Source organism: Oncorhynchus mykiss, chromosome 4 (genome assembly GCF_013265735.2).
Source record: "Oncorhynchus mykiss isolate Arlee chromosome 4, USDA_OmykA_1.1, whole genome shotgun sequence".
NCBI lineage: Eukaryota > Metazoa > Chordata > Actinopteri > Salmoniformes > Salmonidae > Oncorhynchus > Oncorhynchus mykiss.
In genome coordinates this window covers 29,077,628-29,103,855 of record NC_048568.1, presented here as the reverse complement: position 1 = coordinate 29,103,855, position 26,228 = coordinate 29,077,628, and the positions used below count along the sequence as shown (strand labels likewise).

Sequence of the window (26,228 nt, the reverse complement as noted above, 5' to 3'; positions counted from 1 at the left end):
CAACAGTATCTCGGACCTGCCTGGTGTGTTCCTTGTTCTTCATGATGCTCTCTGCGCTTTTGACGGACCTCTGAGACTATCACAGTGCAGGTGCATTTATACGGAGACTTGATTACACACAGGTGGATTGTATTTATCATCATTAGTCATTTAGGTCAACATTGGATCATTCAGAGATCCTCACTGAACTTCTGGAGAGAGTTTGCTACACTGAAAGTAAAGGGGCTGAATAATTTTGAACACCCAATTTTTCAGTTTTTGATTTGTTAAAAAAGTTTGAAATATCCAATAAATGTCGTTCCACTTCATGATTGTGTCCCACTTGTTGTTGATTCTTCACAAAAAAATACAGTTTTATATCTTTATGTTTGAAGCCTGAAATGTGGCAAAAGGTCGCAAAGTTCAAGGGGGCCGAATACTTTCGCAAGGCACTGTAGATACTTTAGTAATGGTTTCCTCCAGCATCTTCACAAGGTCCTTTGCTGTTGTTCTGGGATTGATTTGCACTTTTCGCACCAAAGTACGTTCATCTCTAGGAAACAGAAAGCATCGCCTTTGTGAGCGGTATGACAGCTGCGTGGTCCCATGGTATTTATACTATACGTACTATTGTTTGTACAGATGAACGTGGTACCTTCAGGTGTTTGGAAATTGCTCCCAAGGATGAACCAGACTTGTGGAGGTTTACAATTTTTTGATTTTCCCATGATGTCCAGCAAAGAGGCACTGAGTTTGAAGGTAGGCCCTGAAATACATCCACAGGTACACCTCCAAATGACTCAAATGATGCCAATTAGCCTATCAGAAGCTTCTAAAGCCAAGCTGTTTAAAGGCACAGTCAACTTAGTGTATGTAAACTTCTGACCCACTGGAATTGTGATACAGTGAGTGAAATAATCTGTCTGTAAACAATTGTTGGAAAAATGACTTGTGTCATGCACAAAGTAGATGTCCTAACCGACTTGCCAAAACTATAGTTTGTTAACAAGAAATTTGTGGAGTGGTTGAAAAACAAGTTAATGACTCCAACCTAAGTGTATGTAAACTTCCGACTTCAACTGTATCTTACGACAGCGATTGGGCTGAAGCTGTCTAGTAGTGTGTGTTGTCTACTGTTAGCTCAGTGTGGTTATCTAAGTGTTTTCAAAAGGACTATTGAGATACTTAGCGACATGATATTTGTGCTCGTTGGCAACTATGCATGCTGCATAGCAACAGTAGCTCTAGCTGAACGGGCAAAGCTAGCTCCATTGATTCACTATTAATGACAATCATGTAATGTTAGCTATCTACAGAGTTACTTGTTGCTTGCCTTTCATTGAGCTCATTTCAAATGAGGCTGCGCATCTCCCGCGGTTTGTGGCATAGCAGGCACGAGCAAACTCTGAGGGGATTCCCTATCTAGCATTCTTCCTCTCTCACACACATTTACTTTGTCACAGGGAACGTCCGAACTCTGACCAATCAGCTCGGCTTTGAATGTTGCTAGGTTACCCGTGGGCGTGGTTTTGCACTAAGTTTGGCATGGATAAAAAGGTCCAAGGGACTCACTATGGATATTGGTTCTGTTGCCATCTAGAAAATCTAGGGAGTCAGTCACTTTTGATGAAGTGAAAGGACTAAAGGACTATGGACTCATCTTGACTGCTTCACAGGTCAGGAATTACTGTGTTTATCGTGTCTATGTTGTCTGTGTGCATTTACATGCTGTGTGAGTGTTGACACTGGACCAAAGGATACTTGACAAACTCGATGGCGTTGGTCTTTAGATAACCCAAACCCACTGACTCATTAAATGACGACATGTTGTGGTGGATGTTCCTCTCTGGGGAGAGAAGAGACAGTAGAGTTAAAATGGAAGATAGAGAGAGAGAATAAGAAAGAGGAAGGGAGAGAGAGCGAAAGACTAAAAGAGAGAGCGCATCCGACTAATGTAACTGACACATCTAGAAGTGTACCATTACAACCCACAACTTTGATGTTGCACCATGACAGCTCAAGTAACTAAATCATCTGAACCAGCTTCATTTTGCAGTACAAGTTCTAGAAGTTTAACAATCACCATAACTAAACACTCACTCAACCAGTTCATTTAGCATTACTGTTGAAGGTTACCTTCTGCGACGTCGAAGCTCTGGAACTTGACTGGCTGTGCGTAGTTGACCATGGCAGAGAGGTAGGGGTGGATGTTGGTGGTGGCTCCTACGTATGTGTACGAGGCTATCAGAGCCTCCTCGTCATCCGTCGTCTCGCCAGTCTACACAGGAGCAGGAAACACACTGTTGTTTTACACTCACACATCTCTGTTGTCTTCCAGTCTCTCCTCACTATACACACAGATATACAGTAGTTATAAAGCCCCTCCAAGTCAGTTAGGAACACTCTCATTATCAATATATAAATGACCAGAGAAAGAGCTTTACACTGGCTAGAGCTTAGAGAAAAGACTACACACTCAACAGCAGGGAGAGAAAAGGATAGTTTGTGACCAGTAAAGAGAGAAAGAGCAGCTGAACCAACTCCCATACCTTTTTGATGTTGTTATCCTCAGAAGCCTCTGAGATGTCTGTGGTGTCTGTAACTTCTGTGGCCTCAGACATCTCTGTTGGATCCTCCTCCACAACCTGAACACACAACAATAGTTCATTATAAACGGGGTAGTTTGGGTCCTGGATGCTGATCGGATGAAACAGCAGTTCACCCGTTTACAGTGCATTCGGAAAGTATTCAGACTCCTTGACTTTTTCCACAGACTTATTCTAAAATGGATTCAATTGTTGACTTGTCCCAAAGCCAGTCCTGCGTTGTCTTGGCTGTGTGCTTAGGGTTGTTGACCTGTTGGAAGGTGAACCTTTGCCCCAGTCTGAGGTCCTGAGCAGGTTTTCATCAAGGATCTCTCTGTACTTTGCTCCGTTCATCTTTCCATCGATCCGGACGAGTCTCCCAGTCCCTCCCACAGCATGATGCTGCCACCACGTTGGGATGGTGCCATGTTTCCTCAAGACGTGACATTTGGTATTCAGGCCAAAGAGTTCAATCTTGGTTTCATCAGACCAGAGAATCTTGTTTCTCACAGTCCAAGGCCTTTAGGTGCATTTTGGCAAACTCCAAGCAGGCTGTTATGTGCCTTTTACTGAGAAGTGGCTGCTGTCTGGGAACTCTACCATAAAGGCCTGATTGGTGGAATGCTGCAGGGGTGGTTGTCCTTCTGGAAGGTTCTCCCATCGGGTTCTTGGTCACCTCCCTGAACAAGGCCCTTCTCCCCCAATTTCTCAGTTTGGCCAGGTGGCCAGCTTTAGGAAGAGTCTTGATGGTTCCAAACATCTTCCAATTAAGAATGATGAAAGCCACTGTGTTCTTGGGACCTTCAATGCTGCAGCCATTTTTTGGTACCCTTCCCCAGATCTGTGCCTTGACACAATCTTGTCTCAGAGTTCTAGTGACAACTCCTTCAACCTCATGGCTTGGTTTTCACTCTGACATGCACTGTCAATTGTGGGACCTTATATAGACATGTGTGGGCATTTCCAAATCATGTCCAACTTAGGTTTGTTAAAATAAAGCCCTAAGTCTTACCTAAAAACACAAATTCCATTTAGAAAATGTATACCTTTTTGATGCTGTTGTCCCTCTCCTCTCCTTCTTTCTTCACACTGACACTGGTGCTGAGGCTGTTGTCTTCACTAGGCTCCTCTGATGTACTGATCTTCAAGTCAGGGTTCACCTCCTTCACATCACCTAGAGCTACACACACAGTTACCCTCCAACACACACAGTTACCCTCCAACACACACAGTTACCATCCAACACACACAGTTACCCTCCAACACACACAGTTACCCTCCAACACACACAGTTACCATCCAACACACACAGTTACCCTCCAACACACAGAGTTACCCTCCAACACACAGAGTTACCCTCCAACACACACTGTTACCCTCCAACACACACAGTTACCATCCAACACACACAGTTACCCTCCAACACACACAGTTACCCTCCAACACACACAGTTACCCTCCAACACACACAGTTACCATCCAACACACACAGTTACCATCCAACACACACAGTTACCCTCCAACACACACAGTTACCATCCAACACACACAGTTACCATCCAACACACACAGTTACCCTCCAACACACACAGTTACCCTCCAACACACACAGTTACCCTCCAACACACACAGTTACCCTCCAACACACACGGTTACCCTTCCAACACACACAGTTACCCTCCAACACACACAGTTACCATCCAACACACACAGTTACCCTCCAACACACACAGTTACCCTCCAACACACACAGTTACCATCCAACACACACGGTTACCCTCCAACACACACAGTTACCCTCCAACACACACAGTTACCCTCCAACACACACAGTTACCCTCCAACGCACACAGTTACCATCCAACACACACAGTTACCATCCAACACACACGGTTACCCTTCCACCACACACAGTTACCCTTCCAACACACACACATGGTCACAAAGACACACACATCCTCTAGTGAACTGATACAGAGTGCGTGAATATCTCAGTCTCCAAAGTGACTACACACCAGAACAAGAAACAAAAGAAGAACCCTCGTGTACACACACACACACACACACACACACACACACACACACACACACACACACACACACACACACACACACGCTCACCATTCTCCACATCTTCCTCTGTCTCTGCTCCCAGTAAGATAGCTGGTGTGTTGGTCTCTCCAGCCTCCATGTGCTTCTTAAAGGACTCTAACTGCTCTGTAGAACAACAACAACACAAGTCAACATAGTGTAGTCAACAAAACCATCATACAGAGTGAGAGAACAGTCCAGCAGTAGCAACATCTGTAACTGCAGATATAAAACTATTCTTGCATAAAGTTGACTGTCACTGTATACGTACTCTGTTCCACCTCAGGTTTCAAGCGTTTGTTTTTGATGAGGATTTTGCGTTTGAGGTCGATGGGAGAAGGCAAGGGACGACCCGCTTCAACCTGGCAACAACAACAAACGTTCCTTTTTTACAAAATGGAAGGAGACATTACAGTATTGTACATATTGTTTATTATGTTCAACCATGATGAACTATCAGACACGGTACAGATAGACACCGTAGAAAGGAGAAAGACAGGTATAGTGTGGTAGCAGGTAGATGGCTCACAGTGTATCCCTCGAGAGGATGCCTCAGTAGGTAGTCTCCAAAGATCTCCTCACAGTACCGAGCCATCTTGTACTGCTGGGGTTTACTAAAACACACAGGATCAAACCAGTCAAAAGTTTGGACACACCTACTCATTCAAGGGTTTTTCTTTATTTTTACTATTTTCTACATTGTAGAATAATAGTGAAGACATCAAAACTACAAAATAACAGATATGGAATCATGTAGTGACTAAAAAGTGTTAAACAAATAAAAATATATTGCCTTGATGACAGCGTTCCACACTCTTGGCATTCTCTCAACCAGCTTCACCTGGAATACTTTTCCAACGGTCTTGAAGGAGTTCCCACATATGCTGAGCATTTGTTGGCTGCTTTTCCTTCACTCTGTGGTCCAACTCATCCCAAACCATCTCAATTTGTCAAATAGCCCTTACACAGCCTGGAGGTTTGTTTTGGGTCATTTTTCTATTTAAAAATAAATGATTATTCCACCAAGCGAAAACCAGAAGGGATGGTGTATCACTGCAGAATGCTTTGGTAGACAAGCTGGTTAAGTGTGCCTTGAATTCTAAATAAATCACAGACAATGTCACCAGCAAAGCACCCCCACACACCATAACACCTCCTCCTCCATGCTTTATGGTGGGAAATACACACGAGGAGATCATTCGTTCCACCACACCGCGTATCACAAAGAAACGGCGGTTGGAACCAAAAATCTCCAATATGGACTCCAGACCAAAGGACACATTTCCACCGGTCTCATGTCCATTTCTGGTGTTGGCACAAGCAAGTCTCTTCTTCTTATTGGTGTCCTTTAGTAGTGGTTTCTTTGCAGCAATTTGACAATGAAGGCCTGATTTCACATAGTCTCCTCTGAACAGTTGATGTTGAGATGTGTCTGTTATTTGAACTCTGAGGTGCAATCTGAGGTGCAGTTAATTGCCGATTTCTGAGGCTTGTAACTCTAATGAACTTATCCTCTGCGGCAGAGGTAACTCTGGGTATTCTTTTCCTGTGGCGGTTTCATCATAGCACTTGATGGTTTTTGCGATTGCACTTGAAGAAACGTTCAAAGTTCTTGACATTTTCCGTATTGACTGACCTTCATGTCTTAAAGTAATGATGGACTGTTGTTTCTCTCTGCTTATTTGAGCTGTTCTTGCCATAATATGGACTTGGTCTTTTACCAAATAGGGCTATCTTTTCTATACCACCCTACCTTGTCACAACACAACTGATTGTCTCAAACGCATTAAGAAGGAAAGAAATTCCACAAATTAACTTTTAAGAAGGCACACCTGTTAATTGAAATGCATTCCAGGTGACTACGTCATGAAGCTGGTTGAGAGAATGCCAAGAGTGTGCAAAGCAGTCATCAAGGCAAAGGGTGGCTACTTTGAAGAATCTCAAATATAACATCTATTTTGATTTGTTTAACACTTTTTGGTTACGACATGATTCCATGTATTCCATAGTTTTGATGTCTTCACTCTTATTCTACAATGTAGAAAATAGTAAAAATAAAGAAAACCACTGGAATGAGTCGGCGTGTCCAAACATTTGACTGGTACTATAGTTATCAGCAAAGTCAGTGCTTGAAAGAAAAGTGTGAGTGTTAGTTCCATTTCCCCCCCCAAAAAATGTTGTCATTAAATTACAAATTCATAATAGTTACACTGTTACATGTAATTCAATCGGACACAATGGAATAAATAATATTGTCATGTATAATATTTTTTTTTACATTCTGGATCATAGTGAAATCCTTAGTGCTGTGATTAGCTGACATTTCAGTTCATCATTTTTAAACAACTAATTGGCTGATGTCGGTTCAATGATTTGAATCCCATTCCATTACGTTTTTTCTGTGAAGTCAATGCGCAATGTTTATCTAGAAGAGACTGAAGAACGCACAATGGTCACGGGATATACAGAGAAGCTGTCGCTTCATGAGGTATCTCTACCTGAATATACAGTCATAGAAGTATGCCTTATTTACTTTGAACTACAACATAGTGATTGTGTCAGAGAGCCTAGGCAGAAGCTCTATAGAGATGAGATGATGATATGGAATGAAATAATAAAGTCATCAAATTAAACAAATATAATATGCACAACTAACATGTTTTATTAAAGCAAGGTCATGTGAATAAATGATGGTTGATAGGTGATAAGCAGTAATGGGCTTGTCTACCATCATGGGACATGTATTACTTGTTTTATCCTGTGTTGTTACAGCCTTCAACCCAAATAACCGTTACTATTTTTTAATATTCGAACCCAAACCAAGCCAACCTCAAAAAGCACTAATCGCTCAGCACTAGAAATTCTACCTGCAGTGGTTTTCAAATGACAGGATCACAGGATACTCAGATGTCACAAAGGCTGTTTCTCTGATGGCTGAGATCACATCCTGTTTGAGGGGGTAAACAACAACATGGGGATTGATGTTAGAACCATTATATATCACTTGCTATAAGTCTCTGATCTGTGTCTGATCAATAACAGTAAATTCAAATGGATCTGCAGGTCTCAATTAGATGCCGTATCCATTTATGAACACAAGAGGGTAGACTTACCATATGTAATTTATACAAAAGTTGTGTGAATGATCAGACAAATCTGAATGAGTAAAATAGTGTTTTGTGTGTGTGAGAGTGTGTGTGTACCTTAAAGAGGATGTCAGTACACATGGCCTTGCCATGAGTGATGATAGGCTCCTGGTCTTCTCCTTTTCCATCCCAGCAGTCTAGTTCTACACACCTGACATCATACACATACAAAACAGTTGACATACTGTATATAAACACACACACACAACCCCCCATACCCTCCCCGCCACCATTTCACCCCTCCCCCCCCCTACACTGACCCTCCCACACCTACCTGCAGCCGGAGAGCAGAACCTGTCTGTACATCTCCACAGAGGACTTTCCTCCAAACTGCCTCCCGGTCAGGTAGGTGTTGTGGGAGGAGGCGATGAAGTAGTGAGCCAGCGGCTGTTCCATGTCCTGGTACAGCTCCAGACAGTCCAGGAACACCGGGGCATTCTCATCTGACATCAGGTACCTGCAGAAGCCATCGCTGGACATACGGCCTGGGGGAGTGGAGGAGGGGGAGATGGAGAGTGTGTAAGGGGGTTTGCTAAATGTAACATAAATGACCTGAATCAGCTGAAGATCTGTCTTTTTCAGCCATCTATTTCCTGTGTTTGAGGGGTGAAAAAAATCCCCTTGTCACTTAAATCTCGATAGATTAATTGCTTTCATTTTACTGTAATGCATTACAGTATGTACCGGTATGTTAGCTAGTTACCATCCTAACATTAGTTGGCTACTAATACATGGAACTTGCCAGGCAGTATATTAACTATATGCTATCTAACTAACTACCCAATGTTAATTGATTTGATTATTCACGTCATTCTTAGCTAAGTGGTGTAGTGGTTGTGAGTTCTCAATAGACATGGTTAATTCTGCCCATCTAATCCGATTTCAGAGCCCTCTCGTCTGAGTACCAGAGCGCAGAATAACTGATGGATTTACGAAGGCACAACACCCGTTGAATATATGGCCGGGGTTACTAAACATTGGCAAAAAAATAGTAATTAAATTGTTGCCAGCAGCACAGTTACAGTCACCAGCGCTCTGGATAACATGAAAACTGCCTAACCAGCTCTGATTGGGAGAATAAATGGCGTTAGTGAGTTATTCTCTCATTTGTGTCTGGAAATAGTTAGCCAGTTAGCCTGGGTGCTTGACTGCCGTTGAGGCCAGAACGCTCGGATCAACCCTCCTCCTCGGCCAGAGTGTCCTAGAGCGAAACACTCTGAATTTACGAATGAACAATCTGACAATGCTCTGGTACTCCAGATTGAATTTACGAATGGACAATCTGACAATGCTCTGGTACTCCAGATTGAATTTACGAATGGACAATCTGACAATGCTCTGGTACTCCAGATTGAATTTACGAATGGACAATCTGACAATGCTCTGGTACTCCAGATTGAATTTACGAATGGACAATCTGACAATGCTCTGGTACTCCAGATTGAATTTACGAATGGACAATCTGACAATGCTCTGGTACTCCAGATTGAATTTACGAATGGACAATCTGACAATGCTCTGGTACTCCAGATTGAATTTACGAATGGACAATCTGACAATGCTCTGGTACTCCAGATTGAATTTACGAACACATCTGAAATCGTAAAATGTTTAGTCTTTTGTTGTTGCATAGCAACAGCATCAACTTCCGGTAGACAGGCGACGCTGTATGTTAGTATGGGTATTCAAACACATTTATTGTTTTTCCATTATATCTTCGTCTGGGATTTATCGCACCGTCTAGACACTTAGATCACCAGAAAGAGAAGAAAGATGGGTGTTCATTTTTTATGCAATTAAAACAAGTTATAATTTAATACAGTTGAAATGTTTACAAATTAGATGCGCTGAAATGAAAGCAACTTTTGAAAATGAACACTCGGATTATAGTGATATTATGTCTGATTTCGCAAACAATGTAAAGTATGTTTAGATAGGTGTAATCTAGTGCCAAACATGTTGATTGTTAATCCAAAGGTATCCTGCTGTTGCCACTCTTGTTAAATTATGCAAGAGAACATGACAACAGTAATTAATGAGGCAGACTAGACAGAACAGGTGAGTGCAGGTAGGGTAGACAGGACAAGTGTTTGTGGTTGACGACAATAGACAATGGGCCTGATCAGACAGCTCAGAGCTTCTGCTCTTTTCTGTCCATAAAAACAAATGCATTGGTGGAAGAGGCAGGGCAGGAGCAAGGAAGGAGGGTGTGGTCAAGCAAGGCATCCCCCCGAGTCTAAATGCCTAAAAGGTTTTATCAGAACAGGCATAGATTAGTTATTCCATTTTGCTTTGGAGAATCCTCACTTTTTCTCCTACTCTCCATCCACTCCACTCTCACCTTTCTTCTTCACATCTGCATCTCTCTCTACATCCATCCCTCTCACCTTTCTTCTTGAGGTCTGGGTCTCTCTCTACATCCATCCCTCTCACCTTTCTTCTTGAGGTCTGGGTCTCTCTCTACATCCATCCCTCTCACCTTTCTTCTTGAGGTCTGGGTCTCTCTCTACATCCATCCCTCTCACCTTTCTTCTTGAGGTCTGGGTCTCTCTCGTACTTCTCGATGATCTGCATGGCTCGTTTTGGGTCGTAGAAGGGGAACAGGATCTCGTTTAGCCGCGGGTCGCGCTGATTCTGGATAAAGCAATGATACACAACACCGTCTCACTCACAAGCATATACTGTACACATGCACACTAAGGAAATATGTCCCATTCCTAACTTGAGAATTGTGAATGTAACTTAAACCTTTGTGTAAATCCCGCCATGGACAATAATGTATGCTTTTGGCAAAACTTTCAAGAAACTGTTTATTTATTTATTTTACTTTCAAGAAACTTTACGTGCACAAGTCATGTGACCAACTAGGTTTGAACCCGGTTTTTGTCTAGGTAGCACCAGACTATTTTAGCCTGATGAGCCAATGCCTAGGAATGAACTCCTGGAGCTAACGGCAGCTTTCATGTCTCAAGCTAGCGTTAGGCTACTCATCATGCAAGCGTTGCTCACTGCACCACCTCTGCTACACACATCAGTCAGGTTAGGATTGGGACCATTATAACAAGAGACTAAACACACACACAGCTGACAAACAACAGAGAGTAACAGTTTAGACTGATACAGTGACAATGTATATAGTACTAACTCCGGTACAAACACATCTTTCATTTGTGGGTGTTCAAATGAAAACCAAAATGCTACAATTACTGATACAGAGCTACTGCAATGGGGTGGGTATTGGAGGTGTGTGTTAGCCAAAGGTAGGGAATGCGTGTGGTCTCACAAGCAGAGAGGGTAGAGATTCACACATCCGCAGGGATCATAACAACACCACTTGCCACTATAGCAGGTAACATTCACAGCCTTTGTACTAATGGGGATTCACTTCAGCATTGCACACAGAGAAAAGGCCTCACACACAGTAGATAGAAGTAGAAGCAGGTACGTTTTCAGCCAAAGCAGAGACCACTAGCACAAAAGAAAGTGAATAGGAACCAATATTGATCACTGTATTGTTGGGAAAGAGAAAGCAAGAAAAGCATTTCACTGTGCTAGTGCACGTGACAATAAAATGTGAAACTTGAAGGCAGGCAGGTAGCAAGTAGACAGAAATCAGACAAAATGGCCAAACAGAAAGCTCCTCCCTCCCCGGGTTGCCATGGTTACACAATCAGTCACAAGTAGGCGGGGCTGGGGAGAAATATACTGAACAAAAATATAAACGCAAACATGCAACAATTTCAACAATTTTACTGAGTTTCTATAAAGAAATCAGTCAATTGATATACATTCATAAGGCCCTAATCTATTTCACATGACTGGGCAAGCCACAGCCATGGGTGGGCCTGGCTCCCAAGTGGGAGGGCCTACAGTATGGCTGTGGCCCTGCCCAGTCATGTGAAATAGATTAGGGCCTAATGAATTTATTTAATTTGGCTGAAATTGGGGAGCCAGGCCCAGCCAATCAGAAGGGCTTTATTACAGACAGAAATACTCCTCAGTTTCATCAGCTGTCTGGGTAGCTGGTCTCTGACCATCCCGCAGGTGAAGAAACCGGATGTGGAGGTCCTGGGCTGGCGTGGTTACACGTGGTCTGTGGTGAGGCTAGTGGGGTGTACTGACAAATTCTCTAAAATGACGTTGGAGGCAGCTTATGGTAGAGAAATTAACATTAAATTCTCCGGAAACAGCTCTGTTGGACATTCCTGCAGTCAGCACGCCATTTGTATGCTCCCTCAAAACTTGATAAATCTGCGACATTGTGTTGTGTGACAAAACTGCACATTTTAGAGTGGCACATTTTGTCCCCAGCACGAGGTGCACCTGTGTAATGATCATACTGTTTAATCGACTTCTTGATATGCCACACCTGTCAGGTGGATGGAATTTCTTGGCAAAGGAGAAATGCTCCCTAACAGGGATGTTAACAAATTTGTGCTCAACATTTGAGCCGAAGTAAGCTTTTTGTGCTTAATATTTTAGCTCATGAAACATGGGACCAACACTTTACATGTTGCGTTTATATTTTTGTTCAGTATAGGTCGGGGATGGTGGAAAGCAGCTGAGGGGCAGGATGAAGTTACCCCTACAGACACTGATCTAAGATCAGTTTTGCATTGTATCTCCCAATTGTTCCCCATTTTTCAACTTCATATTCATCATCTCCAGCACCACCACAACATATGTGAAAATGGTGTGTTTCTATGTTTACAGTAACAAATATATAGGAAGATGTGTTTCCAATGACATCTGTCTTATTCGTGTGATTTTCACCAATTGTAAGTAGGCCTACGAATTGCCTTCGTAATATTTTTACACAGAACATAGAAACACGCCATTTTCACACATGTTGATGATGGGGAGGTGCTGGAGATGATGAATATGATGGTGAAATGTTCCTTTAAGGATTTGAGGAGGGTCATCTGAAACGGATCCTATATCATTGCCTAAGAGCAACTTCTACCCCGTGTCAGGTGAGAGGGTAAGGGTCAAGCAGTCAAACAGAGAAGTTAATGAATGATAAAGAGCTTACTTCATTCAGAAAGCTGACTAACTGGTCTACGTTTAAAAAATCACTTTTGTCCCCATTGCTGCAAAGGAATTAATTAGAAAAACAAAATGTTATGTTTCTTAAAAACCCTCTCAGCCAGTCAGCCAGTGACTAGAAAGCAGAGGGTTTTTCTAAAGGGTCAAAATAGAACAATGGCGTGTTACATTTTATTATCAACATTTCTGTAACATGTTAAAATCACCACAGGTCGAACATTTAAATACTGTTGAGTTAGTCTAAAACAAACGAGTTAATGTGTCACTGTTTAAGCAGGTTAGGTTTCCCAGGGTTTATTAGTAGAGATCTCTCAACCAAACACCAACATACTTACAACACGTTCTCTCTCACTCTTCTACTCCGTCATGCACATACAGTGTCTACACTACAGCCATCAACACAACAGTTGAACAAACGGTCATTACTAAATATCTCATTACTATCAGAACCACAGCTGGGAAAATATATAGCAATACAATGTTGTAGATATTGTACTGTAAATGTCTTCCCAGTGAGCAAAACTGGATGAAAAGACATCCTTAACTGGATTGTGTGATTTCAGACCTTGTTACTCCTACACTGACTGCACACTTAGATGTGACTAGCATTGAGGGTGCAGTTAGCTTTCTACAGTAGGCTGAAGGAGAACAGAGTAGCTATTGAGGGTAGAGAGTACAGTAAAAGAGGTCTGGGGAGTAGAGCTAGTGACAACTCACATTCTGTTGAAGAGTTCCTGGATGTCAGTACGAGGGCAGATCTTCTGAGTCAGGGCGTAGAAGATGTCAAAGGGGAAGGCTGAGTCTTCTATCTCCTCGCTCTGAGGGAGATAACGTTATACACTGATTGTACAAAACATTAAGAACACCTGCTCTTTCCATGACGTAGACTGGCCAGGTGAATCCAGGTGAAAGCTGTGATCCCTTATTGATGTTACTTGTTAAATCCACTTCAATCAGTGTAGATGAAGGGGAGGAGACAGGTTAAAGAAGGAGTTTTAAGCCTTGAGACAATGGAGACATGGATTGTGTGTGTGTACCATTCAGAAGGTGAATGGGCATGACAAAAGATTTAAGTGACTTTGAACGGGGTATGGTAGTAGGTGCCAGAATTGTTTACGCTCAACAGTTTCCTGTGTGTATCAAGAATGGTCCACCACCCAAAGGACGTCCAGCCAACTTGACACAACTAAAAAAGCATTGGGAAGCATTGGAGTCAACATGGGCCAGCATCCCTGTGGAAGGCTTTCGACACCTTGTAGAGTCCCTGCCCTGACGAATTGAGAAGGGTGGGTGTAAATCAATATTAGGAAGGTGTTCCTAATGTTGATCCGACGACAGCAAGCTACCATAAACAACATCAGACAAACACGCCATGAACACACACAAGCACACACACACACGTCCACGTTACCTTTCCACTAGGCAGACCCAGTTCCTTCAGAGCCTGAAAGATTCCTTTCTCTGTTTTCCCAGATGCAAACGTCCGTGTGATGCTGAACCAGAGAGGAGAGAGTCAGCTGTCATCACAAAGTTCACCAATCAAATGACTGCTGATAAATGTTGTTACTGTGTCTCACGTTCTCACTGGGATCTTGCCGTTCACATTGGTCAGAAAGCACATCCTCATCCAACTGAAAAATAGGAAAGATACAACACATGTTGAGGTGTGCGTGTTTCTTGAAGCAGAACATAGGACGGACGTGGTTGAGGTGTGTGTGTGTGTATCTGTGTCTGTGTGTGTAATGTTGTATGAATGTGTGTGTGTGTTTGTCTGTGTGTGTTTACTACTGTGTGTGTGTGCGTTTACTGCTGTGTTTGTGTGTGTGTTTACTAATGTGTGTGTGTGTTCACAACTGTTTGTGTGTTTACTAATGTGTGTGTGTTTACTAATGTGTGTGTGTTCACTACTGTGTGTGTGTGTGTGTGTTTACTAATGTGTGTGTTCACTACTGTGTGTGTGTGTGTGTTTACTACTTACTATGTGTGTGTGTGTGTTTGTGTGTGTATACTCACTGTTTCTTGAGGCAGGTCATAGGACAGACGTTATTGGCTCTGAAGTTGTGGATCACTGACCTCAAACCCTCTGTCCACTTCTGAAAACAAACAAACACACACACACACTTCTCTGGCTGTTTGTTTACTCACAGCGTATCTTTTTCTCTGTGTTTATGTGTGTTCTCTCCTCTCTCACAGTGTATCTGTTTACATCTCTGAGCAGCCACAGCTAAACAGCCTGATGCAGGCACACAGCCACCCTGTCTGTGACCAGGGGTCTCCTTCTCTTCTTTCTCCAGACAAATATATGACTCCCACCTGCACTCTCTACCCCACTCCATCCAAGGTGTGTGTGTGTACGTGCATGCGCGCGCATGTTTGATTGTGTATGTCTAAGGGCGGGAGTGTGTTGTGGAGAGATTGGATACGTGTGTATGTGTATTGTTCCCAGGGTATGTTGATGAGAATAACTGTGTCAGCTTTCCAGGTCTACTGCTTAAGGCAACTAGCCCGCTGAGAGTGTGAGATGGTGTGTGTGTACATGTGTGTCTGTATATGAGATAGCAAGAGAATGAGGTAGCATGAATGAACATGTGTGTGTGTGTATCTCTGTGTGACCTTCAAGCTCGGCTGATGAAGGCCACTCTAGGTAGTTTATTATTAATGATTTGGCATTGTGCCTTCTACAGTGTTGACACCCTGTTAACCATTTCCACTCACTCGCTCTCTCCATCTCTCTGTCTTCATCTCTCTTTCTCTCATGTTTTCGCTATCAACATGTCTTATGATGAATCAAACTAAAACAACTACATCAAACAAGTCATCATCAGTTCACTGATATATCATCTGTTGGCTTCTTCAGTAATCACAAAATAAATGTGTCTTCTGGCTGGCTAGCAACTGTTTTCCCTGTCGCCACTAGAGGGCAATGTTTAACCAGACTCCTGTAAGGGCTTGATGAGAGAGAGAGAGAGAGAGAGAGAGAGAGAGAGAGAGAGAGAGAGAGAGAGAGAGAGAGGGGGGGGGGAGAGATGTGTTCTAAGATAGCTCAGAGTGTGAGAGAGAGAGAGAGAGAAAGAGAGAGAGAGAGAGAGAGAGAGGGAGAGAGAGAGAGAGAGAGAGAGAGGGATGAGAGAGAGGTAGAGAGGTATTTCTCCTCAGCCACTCCACCCCTGGGGCCAGATGAGACGGAACACAGGTGTTCCCAAACCTTTTCACTCAGGGCCACCCTTCCAGCATTGGAGAAAATCCCTATTTCTATGGGCACAAGCACTGTTCATGACACAAGCCTGTGTGTCTGCCTTACCCTAGCATTGTCTGGTAATGTGTATTTACCATAGCTGTGTCAGGCCTGGTTGACCAGATCAGTAATATGTGTAATGTTATATTAATGTTGTATGAATGTTGTATTAGCATTGAGTGTATACCCTAGCAGTATCTGGTAATGTGTATTTACCATAGCTGTGTCAGGCCTGGTTGACCAGATCAGTAATATGTGTAATGTTATATTAATGTTGTATGAATGTTGTATTAGCATTGAGTGTATACCCTAGCAGTATCTGGTAATGTGTATTTACCATAGCTGTGTCAGGCCTGGTTGACCAGATCAGTAATATGTGTAATGTTATTTTAATGTTGTATGAATGTTGTGTTAGCATTGTGTGTATATACCCTAGCAGTGTCTGGGCTGTCAGCCACCATGTACATGAAGACCAGGTTGACCAGATCAGTAATATGTGTAATGTTATATTAATGTTGTATGAATGTTGTGTTAGCATTGTGTGTATATACCCTAGCAGTGTCTGGGCTGTCAGCCACCATGTACATGAAGACCAGGTTGACCAGATCAGTAATATGTGTAATGTTATTTTAATGTTGTATGAATGTTGTATTAGCATTGTGTATACCCTAGCAGTGTCTGGGCTGTCAGCCACCATGTACATGAAGACCAGGTTGACCAGATCAGTAATATGTGTAATGTTATATTAATGTTGTATGAATGTTGTATTAGCATTGTGTATACCCTAGCAGTGTCTGGGCTGTCAGCCACCATGTACATGAAGACCAGGTTGACCAGATCAGTAATATGTGTAATGTTATATTAATGTTGTATGAATGTTGTATTAGCATTGTGTATACCCTAGCAGTGTCTGGGCTGTCAGCCACCATGTACATGAAGGACAGGTTGACGAGGTCGGTGCCGCTGCAAACGCAGATGACACATCCCTCCAGCTCCTCCTCCTTCTTCCCCGCTGCCTCAAACAAAGACAGGATCTTAGGGTCCTACAGAGAGAGAGAGGGAGAGTCATTATCATTCCATTGATTAACCACTTTATCTGGAAAATCCATTTTTCAACGTAATAGGGAGTAATTGAGGATTCCCCTTTTGAACAATCTAGTACAAGCAGAACATCTGTCGTGTGACTGAATCAACTGGATAACAACAGACGATTCATTCCCCTTTTTGAACTATCTAGTACAAGCAGAATATCTGTCGTGTGACTGAATCAACTGGATAACAACAGACGATTCATTCCCCTTTTTGAACTATCTAGTACAAGCAGAATATCTGTCGTGTGACTGAATCAACTGGATAACAACAGACGATTCATTCCCCTTTTTGAACTATCTAGTACAAGCAGAATATCTGTCGTGTGACTGAATCAACTGGATAACAACAGACGATTCATTCCCCCTTTTGAACTATCTAGTACAAGCAGAATATCTGTCGTGTGACTGAATCAACTGGATAACAACAGACGATTCATTCTGCAAGGCCAGCTTCTGTTTATTAATGCTAATACAGACAATTATCATCAATGTGATTCTTTTTTCTGGGTTCATTGATTTAGCACCAATAGTTCAGTGTGATGGTGTAATTCAGTTAGGAGTCCAACAGAGATCAGCCATGAGATAAGTGGCTCTTTGTCTGTTGTTTACCAAGAAGAACACGTCCCCTTACACACAGGGAGGGACACAGCCTTACACACACCACACACACATGTACTCCATGAACAGACGCATGCACACACACACACACTGTCTCACACCTAGAGCACCTTCCGTTCTGTCAACAATAAATCAAATCAAATCAAATCAAATTTTATTTGTCACATACACATGGTTAGCAGATGTTAATGCGAGTGTAGCGAAATGCTTGTGCTTCTAGTTCCGACAATGCAGTAATAACAAGTAATCTAACTAACAATTCCAAAACTACTGTCTTGTACACAGTGTAAGGGGATAAAGAATATGTACATAAGGATATATGAATGAGTGATGGTACAGAGCAGTATAGGCAAGATACAGTAGATGGTATCGGGTACAGTATGTACAAATGAGATGAGTATGTAAACAAAGTGGCATAGTATAGTATAAAGTGGCTAGTGATACATGTATTACATAAGGATACCGTCGATGATATAGAGTACAGTATATACGTATGCATATGAGATGAATAATGTAGGGTAAGTAACATTTATATAAGGTAGCATTGTTTAAAGTGGCTAGTGATATATTTACATCATTTCCCATCAATTCCCATTATTAAAGTGGCTGGAGTTGAGTCAGTGTCAGTGTGTTGGCAGCAGCCACTCAGTGTTAGTGGTGGCTGTTTAACAGTCTGATGGCCTTGAGATAGAAGCTGTTTTTCAGTCTCTCGGTCCCAGCTTTGATGCACCTGTACTGACCTCGCCTTCTGGATGATAGCGGGGTGAACAGGCAGTGGCTCGGGTGGTTGATGTCCTTGATGATCTTTATGGCCTTCCTGTGACATCGGGTGGTGTAGGTGTCCTGGAGGGCAGGTAGTTTGCCCCCGGTGATGCGTTGTGCCCAGGGTCTCGAGCTTGATGACGAGCTTGGAGGGTACTATGGTGTTGAATGCCGAGCTGTAGTCGATGAACAGCATTCTCACATAGGTATTCCTCTTGTCCAGATGGGTTAGGGCAGTGTGCAGTGTGGTTGAGATTGCATCGTCTGTGGACCTATTTGGGCGGTAAGCAAATTGGAGTGGGTCTAGGGTGTCAGGTAGGGTGGAGGTGATATGGTCCTTGACTAGTCTCTCAAAGCACTTCATGATGACGGATGTGAGTGCTACGGGGCGGTAGTCATTTAGCTCAGTTACCTTAGCTTTCTTGGGAACAGGAACAATGGTGGCCCTCTTGAAGCATGTGGGAACAGCAGACTGGTATAGGGATTGATTGAATATGTCCGTAAACACACCGGCCAGCTGGTCTGCGCATGCTCTGAGGGCGCGGCTGGGGATGCCATCTGGGCCTGCAGCCTTGCGAGGGTTAACACGTTTAAATGTCTTACTCACCTCGGCTGCAGTGAAGGAGAGACCGCATGTTTTCGTTGCAGGCCGTGTCAGTGGCACTGTATTGTCCTCAAAGCGGGCAAAAAAGTTATTTAGTCTGCCTGGGAGCAAGACATCCTGGTCCGTGACTGGGCTGGGTTTCTTCCTGTAGTCCGTGATTGACTGTAGACCCTGCCACATGCCTCTTGTGTCTGAGCCGTTGAATTGAGATTCTACTTTGTCTCTGTACTGGCGCTTAGCTTGTTTGATAGCCTTGCGGAGGGAATAGCTGCACTGTTTGTATTCGGTCATGTTACCAGACACCTTGCCCTGATTAACAGCAGTGGTTCGCGCTTTCAGTTTCACACGAATGCTGCCATCAATCCACGGTTTCTGGTTAGGGAATGTTTTAATCGTTGCTATGGGAACGACATCTTCAACGCACGTTCTAATGAACTCGCACACCGAATCAGCGTATTCGTCAATGTTGTTATCTGACGCAATACGAAACATCTCCCAGTCCACGTGATGGAAGCAGTCTTGGAGTGTGGAGTCAGCTTGGTCGGACCAGCGTTGGACAGACCTCAGCGTGGGAGCCTCTTGTTTTAGTTTCTGTCTGTAGGCAGGGATCAACAAAATGGAGTCGTGGTCAGCTTTTCCGAAAGGGGGGCGGGGCAGGGCCTTATATGCGTCGCGGAAGTTAGAGTAACAATGGTCCAAGGTCTTTCCTCCCCTGGTTGCGCAATCGATATGCTGATAAAATTTGGGGAGTCTTGTTTTCAGATTAGCCTTGTTAAAATCCCCAGCTACAATGAATGCAGCCTCCGGATAAATTGTTTCCAGTTTGCAGAGAGTTAAATAAAGTTCGTTCAGAGCCATCGATGTGTCTGCTTGGGGGGGGATATATACGGCTGTGATTATAATCGAAGAGAATTCTCTTGGTAGATAATGCGGTCTACATTTGATTGTGAGGAATTCTAAATCAGGTGAACAGAAGGATTTGAGTTCCTGTATGTTTCTTTCATCACACCATGTCACGTTAGTCATAAGGCATACGCCCCCGCCCCTCTTTTTACCAGAAAGATGTTTTTTCCTGTCTGCGCGATGCGTGGAGAAACCTGTTGGCTGCACCGCTTCGGAAAGCGTCTCTCCAGTAAGCCACGTTTCCGTGAAGCAAAGGACGTTACAGTCTCTGATGTCCCTCTGGAATGCTACCCTTGCTCGGATTTCATCAACCTTGTTGTCAAGAGACTGGACATTGGCAAGAAGAATGCTAGGGAGTGGTGCGCGCTGTGCCCGTCTCCGGAGTCTGACCAGAAGACCGCCTCGTTTCCCTCTCTTTCGGAGTCGTTTTTCTGGGTCGCTGCATAGGATCCACTCCGTTGTCCTGTTTGTAAGGCAGAACACAGGATCCGCGTCGCGAAAAACATATTCTTGGTCGTACTGATGGTGAGTTGATGCTGATCTTATATTCAGTAGTTCTTCTCGACTGTATGTAATGAAACCTAAGATGACCTGGGGTACTAATGTAAGAAATAACACGTAAAAAAACAAAAAACTGCATAGTTTCCTAGGAACGCGAAGCGAGGCGGCCATCTCTGTCGGCGCCGGAAGTGATTTCTTAAAGATGTTTGAGTATTTGTTCGGAGCGGTGCAATGGGTTTATTCTCAGACGTTTCAGAGAAAGACACCTTAATTATAGTCAGGCATCTGTATAAGAACTCCCTCAGGACCCTGGGTCCTTCCATAATTCATGTTGCCCACTTGATGCCAAATATTACACTACAGCAGGATACGACCACGGAATTACTGAGGCAGTCAATATTTAATGGAGGGAAAAGCTGTGTGTGTGTGTGTGTGTGTGTGTGTGTGTGTGTGTGTGTGTGTGTGTGTGTGCCTGTGTTCAGCCATGATGTTCATGAAAAGAATACTCTGTGGTTAATGTTGGCTCTATCTTCAACAAATCCTTTCTGTTTAAAGAAAGCAGAAAGGTATTTCAGCAAAACATAACAGCCTAGACATTGACATACACAGCTTTCAATCCAAGAGTACTGAATAGCGTTTTGTCTGTTGGAAATCATTTTTCTATCGAGTCAACTAACTATATTCTAGAGGAATTGTTACAGTATCCCTCCCAGGTAAGAAACATCATCCAAGGTCAAATAACAGGCTTTAGATACAGCTAGAAACCTGGAGGGTTATAAACATTAAAGTATTCAATATTTAATGTTGCTGAATGTAGATGTACTTGGTCTAGGATCTGAAGGGCAACGAGCAGCAGTAAGCTATATTTCACCAACATTTCCTTTAGCATTCACTACTACTACTGATCAATAGTGTATTAACGGTGGAGGGAACAGTGGTTCAACAGACTAACTCTGTCCTGTTCGCTCTGTTCTGTTGCCTTGGACACTTCAAGTACCGCTGCCCTTAGTGACGTCACCGTCACCCCAATTATGACTTGGCCCTCAGGCTGGAATGGTAGGGTCGTAAGGTCGAGGAGATGGAGAGAAAGACGGAGAGGTAGAGAGTAAAAAAAGAGCGGGTGGGAGGGCATGAAGGTTGTTTGAAAGAGGGATGGACGGAGGGTGGGATAGAGGGAGGGAGGGTGGATGGAATAGAGAGAGGGAAGGAGGATGGGATAGAGGGAGGGAGGGATAGAGGGAGGGAGGGTGGGATAGAGGGAGGATGGGATAGAGGGAGGGAGGGTGGGATAGAAGGAGAGAGGGTGGGATAGAGGGAGGATGGGATAGAGGGAGAGAGGGTGGGTGGGATAGAGGGAGGGAGGGTGGGATAGAGGGAGGGAGGATGGGATAGAGGGAGGGAGGATGGCATAGAGGGAGGGAGGATGGGATAGAGGGAGGGAGGGTGGGATAGAGGGAGGGAGGATGGGATAGAGGGAGGGAGGGTGGGATAGAGGGAGGGAGGATGGGATAGAGGGAGGTAGGGTGGGATAGAGGAAGGGAGGATGGGACAGAGGGAGGGGGGGTGGGATAGAGGGAGGGAGGATGGGATAGAGGGAGGGAGGGTGGATGGGATAGAGGGAGGATGGGATAGAGGGAGAGAGGGTGGATGAGAGAGGGAGGGAGGATGGGATAGAGGGAGGAGGGTGGGATAGAGGGAGGAAGGGTGGATGGGATAGAGGGAGGGAGGGTGGATGGGATAGAGGGAGGGAGGGTGGATGCGATAGAGGGAGGGAGGGTGGATGGAATAGAGGGGGGGAAGGAGGATGGGATAGAGGGAGGGAGGGTGGGATAGAGGGAGGGAGGGTGGGATAGAGGGAGGATGGGATAGAGGGAGGGAGGGTGGATGGAATAGAGGGAGGGAGGGTGGATGGGATAGAGGGAGGGAGGATGGATGGGATAGAGGGAGGGAGGATGGCATAGAGGGAGGGAGGATGGGATAGAGGGAGGGAGGATGGGATAGAAGGAGGGAGGATGGGATAGAGGGAGGGAGGGTGGGATAGAGGGAGGGAGGATGGGATAGAGGGAGGGAGGGTGGGATAGAGGGAGGGAGGGTGGGATAGAGGGAGGGAGGATGGGGTAGAGGGAGGGAGGGTGGGATAGAGGGAGGGAGGATGGGATAGAGGGAGGGGGGATGGGATAGAGGGAGGGAGGGTGGGATAGAGGGAGGGAGGATGGGATAGAGGGAGGGAGGATGGGATAGAGGGAGGGGGGGTGGGATAGAGGGAGGGGGGGTGGGATAGAGGGAGGGAGGGTGGGATAGAGGGAGAGAGGATGGGATAGAGGGAGGGAGGGTGGGATAGAGGGAGGGAGGATGGGATAGAGGGAGGGAGGGAGGGTGGGATAGAGGGAGGGGGTGGGATAGAGGGAGGGAGGGTGGGATAGAGGGAGGGAGGATGGGATAGAGGGAGGGAGGATGGGATAGAGGGAGGGAGGGTGGGATAGAGGGAGGGAGGGTGGGATAGAGGGAGGGAGGATGGGATAGAGAGAGGGAGGATGGATGGGATAGAGGGAGGGAGGGTGGGATAGAGGGAGGGGGGTGGGATAGAGGGAGGGGGGGTGGGATAGAGGGAGGGAGGTTGGGATAGAGGGAGGGAGGATGGGATAGAGGGAGGGATAGAAAGGGGTGAAATTGTGTTTCCATAATCTCACCCTTGGAACGGCTCCGACTCGAATACTGTTGATCAAAGAACATTCTAGAACCTGGCCCTCCTGTAGAGAGAGAAACAGGTGGAGGGATATAGGAGAGCGAGAGAAAGAGAGAGAGTGAGAGAGAGAGAGAGAGAGAGAGAGAGAGAGAGAGAGAGAGAGAGAAAATAGAGATCTCGTCAATGCCAAATAAAACAGACATACTCCGACCCCACCTCCCCTAGCTTTGTCTGATTACTGTAGCAACCTGACTGTCACTTCCAGAAGTCCCATAGACATTTTGTCTACAGCTAGTGACAAGACATGTCTGTTCTCAAGGACACACCCCACGTAGCAGGGATAAATACAGTACCTTAGAGAGATACAGTAATATTATACATTGCTATCCTCTTACACAACGGCTAAATCACAATGGTGTGACGGATAACAATGGGCTTCCTCTCCAACCAGCATTACCCTAAACCATCAGTAGCCAACCCTCCTAATTGGAAGACTCAGGTGTGCTAGAGCAGGGCTGGAACAAAAGCCTGCAGACCCAGTATCTAACTCGCCAGGAGTAGGGTATAGGCTACCATTGCCTTATAAGTGGTGATAAATGCTGTAGTTAGCGAGAATAACTGTTAGTGAGGATATGGGCCTATATCTCCTCTATAGGGAGGGTTCATTTCACACAGCTCTCTCAATGGCTCCATTCTATACCACTGTCTTTCTTTATCTCTCTGAATAAACTCCATTCTATACCACTGTCTTTTTCTCTCTCTGAATAAACTCCATTCTATACCACTGTCTTTCTTTCTCTCTCTGAATAAACTCCATTCTACACCACTATCTTTCTCTCTCTGAATAAACTCCATTCTATACCACTGTCTTTCTCTCTCTGAATAAACTCCATTCTATACCACTGTCTTTCTCTCTCTGAATAAACTCCATTCTATACCACTGTCTTTCTCTCTCTGAATAAACACCATTCTATACCACTGTCTTTCTTTCTCTGAATAAACTCCATTCTATACCACTGTCTTTCTTTCTCTCTCTGAATAAACTCCATTCTATACCACTGTCTTTCTCTCTCTGAATAAACTCCATTCTATACCACTGTCTTTCTTTCTCTGAATAAACACCATTCTATACCACTGTCTTTCTCTCTCTGAATAAACTCCATTCTATACCACTGTCTTTCTTTCTCTGAATAAACTCCATTCTATACCACTGTCTTTCTTTCTCTCTCTGAATAAACTCCATTCTATACCACTGTCTTTCTTTCTCTGAATAAACACCATTCTATACCACTGTCTTTCTCTCTCTGAATAAACTCCATTCTATACCACTGTCTTTCTTTCTCTGAATAAACTCCATTCTATACCACTGTCTTTCTTTCTCTCTCTGAATAAACTCCATTCTATACCACTGTCTTTCTCTCTCTGAATAAACTCCATTCTATTCCACTTTCTTTATCTCTCTGAATAAACTCCATTCTATACCACTGTCTTTCTCTCTCTGAATAAACTCCATTCTATACCACTGTCTTTTTCTCTCTCTGAATAAACTCCATTCTATACCACTGTCTTTCTCTCGCTCTGAATAAACTCCATTCTATACCACTGTCTTTCTTTCTCTCTCTGAATAAACTCCATTCTATACCACTGTCTTTCTCTCTCTGAATAAACTCCATTCTATTCCACTGTCTTTCTCTCTCTGAATAAACTCAATTCTATACCACTATCTTTCTCTCTCTGAATAAACACCATTCTATACCACTGTCTTTCTTTCTCTGAATAAACTCCATTCTATACCACTGTCTTTCTTTCTCTCTCTGAATAAACTCCATTCTATACCACTGTCTTTCTTTCTCTGAATAAACTCCATTCTATACCACTGTCTTTCTTTCTCTGAATAAACTCCATTCTATACCACTGTCTTTCTTTCTCTCTCTGAATAAACTCCATTCTATACCACTGTCTTTCTCTCTCTGAATAAACTCCATTCTATACCACTGTCTTTCTTTCTCTGAATAAACACCATTCTATACCACTGTCTTTCTCTCTCTGAATAAACTCCATTCTATACCACTGTCTTTCTTTCTCTGAATAAACTCCATTCTATACCACTGTCTTTCTTTCTCTCTCTGAATAAACTCCATTCTATACCACTGTCTTTCTCTCTCTGAATAAACTCCATTCTATTCCACTTTCTTTATCTCTCTGAATAAACTCCATTCTATACCACTGTCTTTCTCTCTCTGAATAAACTCCATTCTATACCACTGTCTTTTTCTCTCTCTGAATAAACTCCATTCTATACCACTGTCTTTCTCTCGCTCTGAATAAACTCCATTCTATACCACTGTCTTTCTTTCTCTCTCTGAATAAACTCCATTCTATACCACTGTCTTTCTCTCTCTGAATAAACTCCATTCTATTCCACTGTCTTTCTCTCTCTGAATAAACTCAATTCTATACCACTATCTTTCTCTCTCTGAATAAACACCATTCTATACCACTGTCTTTCTTTCTCTGAATAAACTCCATTCTATACCACTGTCTTTCTTTCTCTCTCTGAATAAACTCCATTCTATACCACTGTCTTTCTTTCTCTGAATAAACTCCATTCTATACCACTGTCTTTCTCTCTCTGAATAAACTCCATTCTATACCACTGTCTTTTTCTCTCTGAATAAACTCCATTCTATTCCACTGTCTTTCTCTCTCTGAATAAACTCCATTCTACACCACTATCTTTCTCTCTCTGAATAAACTCCATTCTATACCACTGTCTTTCTCTCTCTGAATAAACTCCATTCTATACCACTGTCTTTCTCTCTCTGAATAAACTCCATTCTATACCACTGTCTTTTTCTCTCTCTGAATAAACTCCATTCTATTCCACTGTCTTTCTCTCTCTGAATAAACTCCATTCTACACCACTATCTTTCTCTCTCTGAATAAACTCCATTCTATACCACTGTCTTTCTCTCTCTGAA

At 43.7% G+C, this 26,228-nt stretch overlaps 1 protein-coding gene across 3 annotated transcripts in view; it reads right to left on the bottom strand.

The window, feature by feature from the left end:
* Nucleotides 1–26,228, bottom strand: part of LOC110522448 (1-phosphatidylinositol 4,5-bisphosphate phosphodiesterase beta-4) — a 182,055-nt gene that overhangs the window by 36,283 nt on the left and 119,544 nt on the right. For 2 of the 3 annotated variants that reach the window (XM_036976061.1, XM_036976062.1), the window contains exons 6-23: nucleotides 23,252–23,311; nucleotides 16,982–17,125; nucleotides 14,861–14,940; nucleotides 14,425–14,478; nucleotides 14,259–14,340; nucleotides 13,565–13,665; nucleotides 12,834–12,891; nucleotides 10,327–10,435; nucleotides 8,076–8,286; nucleotides 7,859–7,952; nucleotides 7,523–7,602; nucleotides 5,185–5,269; nucleotides 4,927–5,017; nucleotides 4,686–4,781; nucleotides 3,611–3,744; nucleotides 2,529–2,624; nucleotides 2,116–2,257; nucleotides 1,741–1,825 (exon numbers count right to left, since the gene is read on the bottom strand). In XM_036976061.1, the coding sequence (XP_036831956.1) occupies nucleotides 1,741–1,825; nucleotides 2,116–2,257; nucleotides 2,529–2,624; nucleotides 3,611–3,744; nucleotides 4,686–4,781; nucleotides 4,927–5,017; nucleotides 5,185–5,269; nucleotides 7,523–7,602; nucleotides 7,859–7,952; nucleotides 8,076–8,286; nucleotides 10,327–10,435; nucleotides 12,834–12,891; nucleotides 13,565–13,665; nucleotides 14,259–14,340; nucleotides 14,425–14,478; nucleotides 14,861–14,940; nucleotides 16,982–17,125; nucleotides 23,252–23,311 (1,802 nt within the window). Of the gene's footprint in view, nucleotides 1–1,740; nucleotides 1,826–2,115; nucleotides 2,258–2,528; nucleotides 2,625–3,610; nucleotides 3,745–4,685; nucleotides 4,782–4,926; nucleotides 5,018–5,184; nucleotides 5,270–7,522; nucleotides 7,603–7,858; nucleotides 7,953–8,075; nucleotides 8,287–10,326; nucleotides 10,436–12,833; nucleotides 12,892–13,564; nucleotides 13,666–14,258; nucleotides 14,341–14,424; nucleotides 14,479–14,860; nucleotides 14,941–16,513; nucleotides 16,616–16,981; nucleotides 17,126–23,251; nucleotides 23,312–26,228 lie in introns of those variants that run through there. The other variant, XM_036976063.1, reaches the window with a different exon arrangement.